The 3,049-nt window shown below is 43.9% G+C and overlaps 1 protein-coding gene across 2 annotated transcripts; it reads left to right on the forward strand.

Moving 5' to 3' along the window:
- Positions 1-133: 133 nt before the first annotated feature.
- Positions 134-2,676, forward strand: LOC106537073 (uncharacterized). 2 transcript variants are annotated; one of them, XM_014034439.1, is made up of 4 exons: positions 134-506; positions 941-1,910; positions 1,983-2,157; positions 2,226-2,676. In XM_014034439.1, exons 2-3 carry the CDS (start codon positions 1,271-1,273, stop codon positions 2,114-2,116), a joined length of 774 nt encoding a protein of 257 aa, XP_013889893.1. In that variant the 5' UTR covers positions 134-506; positions 941-1,270; the 3' UTR covers positions 2,117-2,157; positions 2,226-2,676. The 2 variants fall into 2 exon arrangements, with proteins under 2 accessions (XP_013889893.1, XP_013889892.1); XM_014034438.1 differs by lacking the exon at positions 134-506 and having other exon boundaries at positions 830-2,157.
- Positions 2,677-3,049: the final 373 nt, after the last annotated feature.

Raw genomic sequence — 3,049 nt, forward strand, 5'->3', positions numbered from 1 at the left:
GGTTTTGGAGGTAAATGAATCAAATCACTCTTGTCTCAGTAGGCATGAGACAGAATAATGCTTAGAGGCCACAGTCTTGAGGTAAACAAGGTTTGGGTTTGACATTCCAATCCAAGTTACTGCTACACTAAGGACATCTGTAAGAAGTTGTAAGAATTGTGCTGTTGTTGCAAAATTTAGTTTTTTGTATTTGTTATTTTTTAACTGTCAGTGTCATTTTGTGGAGACATTTATTATTTTGTATGTGTTATGTTCAATTTAGACATTATGTTTTCCTATTCTGTAGCGCACCAAAAACTACCATCTGGCCATGCACACTATTGGACTTTTCACAACTGCAACTTCCTTGATCGACCTTGATGATATGGTTAAAAAGTGCCGCAGTTGTTTTTGACAGTCCTTCCACTGGGTGAAAAGTGGAAAAGCATTTCTGAAATCTGCAACTGTGGATGCAAAAATGCAAAGATGACATCGATGTGAAAACTTCGAATGCAGAGAACCTGGAGGTAAACATAAAATAATTTTCAATAAAGCTGAACGGTCTGCCTCCAATTGCATTGTTTCCCCTAAGGAATTGGTCTTTCATGGGGGTGGCTTGGGGGGTGGGGGGCGAGAGAGGGAATGCTGTTACACTGAAACAAATGGTGAGTCACACTACTTTTGTTTTGGTTTCAAAACACTACAATTATTATATGCCATGTCATCAACTGAGGCAGTGGGGGGGGGGGGGGGGCGTTGGTCCTTGGATAATGGTAGGGGAAACACTGCATTTTATTTGTACATGTTGTGAAAACCCATCTGACACAGTGATTTTAAAGATCAACAAACAGTCAAGTTTTTACATTAAAAACTGTTTCTACAATAATATGTAACCTTGATGTAAAGGGTTAATTACTGTATTTGTAAAATTGAACAAATTTGCTTCATTTGGGTTTGTCAGTCGACCTGTGAACATCTGTCAATATGGAGGAGACAAGTGACTTTGCTGAGGTCGGACACAGTGAACAATGCTATGTCCCAATATGATGATGTCAGTGATTTCTTGTATGGCTGCACAAACACATTCTGCGGGGACATGTGGAGCTGACTGAGGTGGAGAGACAGGCTCTGATGCGTCAGGTGAGGCGAAACTACATTATATACATGATCAGAGATCTCAGGGAAAAACAAGTCAGCCCACTGGTCGTCTCAGACCTCCAGACAGAGGAGCCCAGTGGGGAACAGCAGGCTGGTGACTCTGGACTGGAACCATCATGGAAGACGAGGACCAATGAAGATTGTCAGGATTAAGAAGAAGATTGTGTGGAAGATGAAGAAACAACGAGCACATCTTCTGCACCAGCAGTACCAAACCCGGTTCCAGCAAGCTGGCTGGAGCCCCCGGACACAACACCACCGGACAGCCCACTGCCTTCCCAGGCACTTCCTTTGCCAGGACCAGTGGTCTCCTTTCTGGGGGGCTTCAGGAGGTTCTACATGGGTGGATGTCCAAACCACAAACACAAAGAGAATGTGGTATCTAAAGCTAACAGTACACATGTTCTTGGATTACATGTCTGAAGGACACCAGCACAAAGAAAAGTGCCTGTTCTTGGAAAATGTGGAACGCATACAGAGATGGCCCGTGGAGCTGGCTAAAGCAAATAAATCCATCACTACAGCCAACATATACCTAAAAAACATTCATCAGTTCATGCAGTATTTCATGGAGACACCATCGCCTCTCTGCCGTCTAACAAGGAGGCAGCAGGCTGGTGTGTCCAGAGCCYTGAAGAGCTGCCTCCGTGATCTGAGCAGGGAAGTGGTCGTGCACCAGATCTCTGTAAAGGATGCTAAAGTTTCCAGGGCCATCATAAAACACCTAACCACCTGCAAGGAGCTGGCCCGTCTCAAGATACCAGAGTTGCTGGGTAAGTGCACCACAGCCAAGCTCCACTGCAGCCATATCACTGTTTTTAACCAATWTGCATCCATCCCCACAGGCATGCTGGACAATGAAGACATCCCACCTGTGAGGTAWTGGTTTTATTGTTACACAGCTGCCTTTATATCTTCTATTTATGGACACAGAACCGGTTTGTTGGCTAACATGTCGGTGGAGGGGTTGAAGCTGTAAAAAAGGACTCTCCAGAGGGCTGCCACGGTGTTGTTATCAGTTTGAGTAGAACCATATCCTGGGTGTGGGTCACTAGAACATTTTTATTCATTCTGGTTTATTCTGGCAGCTCAGAGAGCACAAGACCAACGGTGCATTTGGGATGGTCCAGATCTACCTGACCCGGGATGAGTTCATGTGGCTGGACAGATGGATGTGCCTTCGAGCTAGACTGGAACCAACAGACAACAGTTTCTTCACGACAGGGACCACAGACAATGGAAAGACCCTCTTGAGTTTCCTCCAGGTGGCATGGAAAGAAATGGGTTTGCCTGGAACACCTACCTTCATTGATTTCAGGACATCAGTTGCCACTCATGCCAGGAACTTCCACAATCCAGAGGTGTGCCACAAATTGTCACATTTTATGTGCAATGACACCTCCACAGCCGACCGGTTCTATGCCTTGCTCCTTTCAAAAGACCAGTCCAGAACCATGTGAGGCCTGTTTGAAGAAGCTTGCAGGCCCCACCCMGAGTGAGGCACCAGCATCCAACTTCAATAAAATGATTTAAAACTTCTTTTGTGTTTAAAGTGTTTCACTTCACGTAAAAAACAGTTGGTAGAACCGGTGCTGAGCATCTGGGCCCAGTTCAATCTGACTGGATCTGTTCTCTGGACCTCCTGGAATAGATCCATCAGCTGGGTTTTGAATTTTTATCCATTTTTGCTGAAAAATCGCTCCCCAGCGCTTACAGCTGCAGCAATAATAAAGTATGAGGCATTCTATTGATTAATTTGAATATGTAATTATATCAAAACCAAAAAGTAAAACATGTTTAGGTAATTTCTAAATATGTACTGAAATGCATGATGACAGTAACCATATTTATATTGAAGAAATTTAAAGTTATTACAGGTTAGTACTGATGTTAAAAGCACAACACTATATTC

Source organism: Austrofundulus limnaeus, unplaced genomic scaffold (assembly GCF_001266775.1).
Source record: "Austrofundulus limnaeus strain Quisiro unplaced genomic scaffold, Austrofundulus_limnaeus-1.0 Scaffold2119, whole genome shotgun sequence".
Classification (NCBI taxonomy): domain Eukaryota; kingdom Metazoa; phylum Chordata; class Actinopteri; order Cyprinodontiformes; family Rivulidae; genus Austrofundulus; species Austrofundulus limnaeus.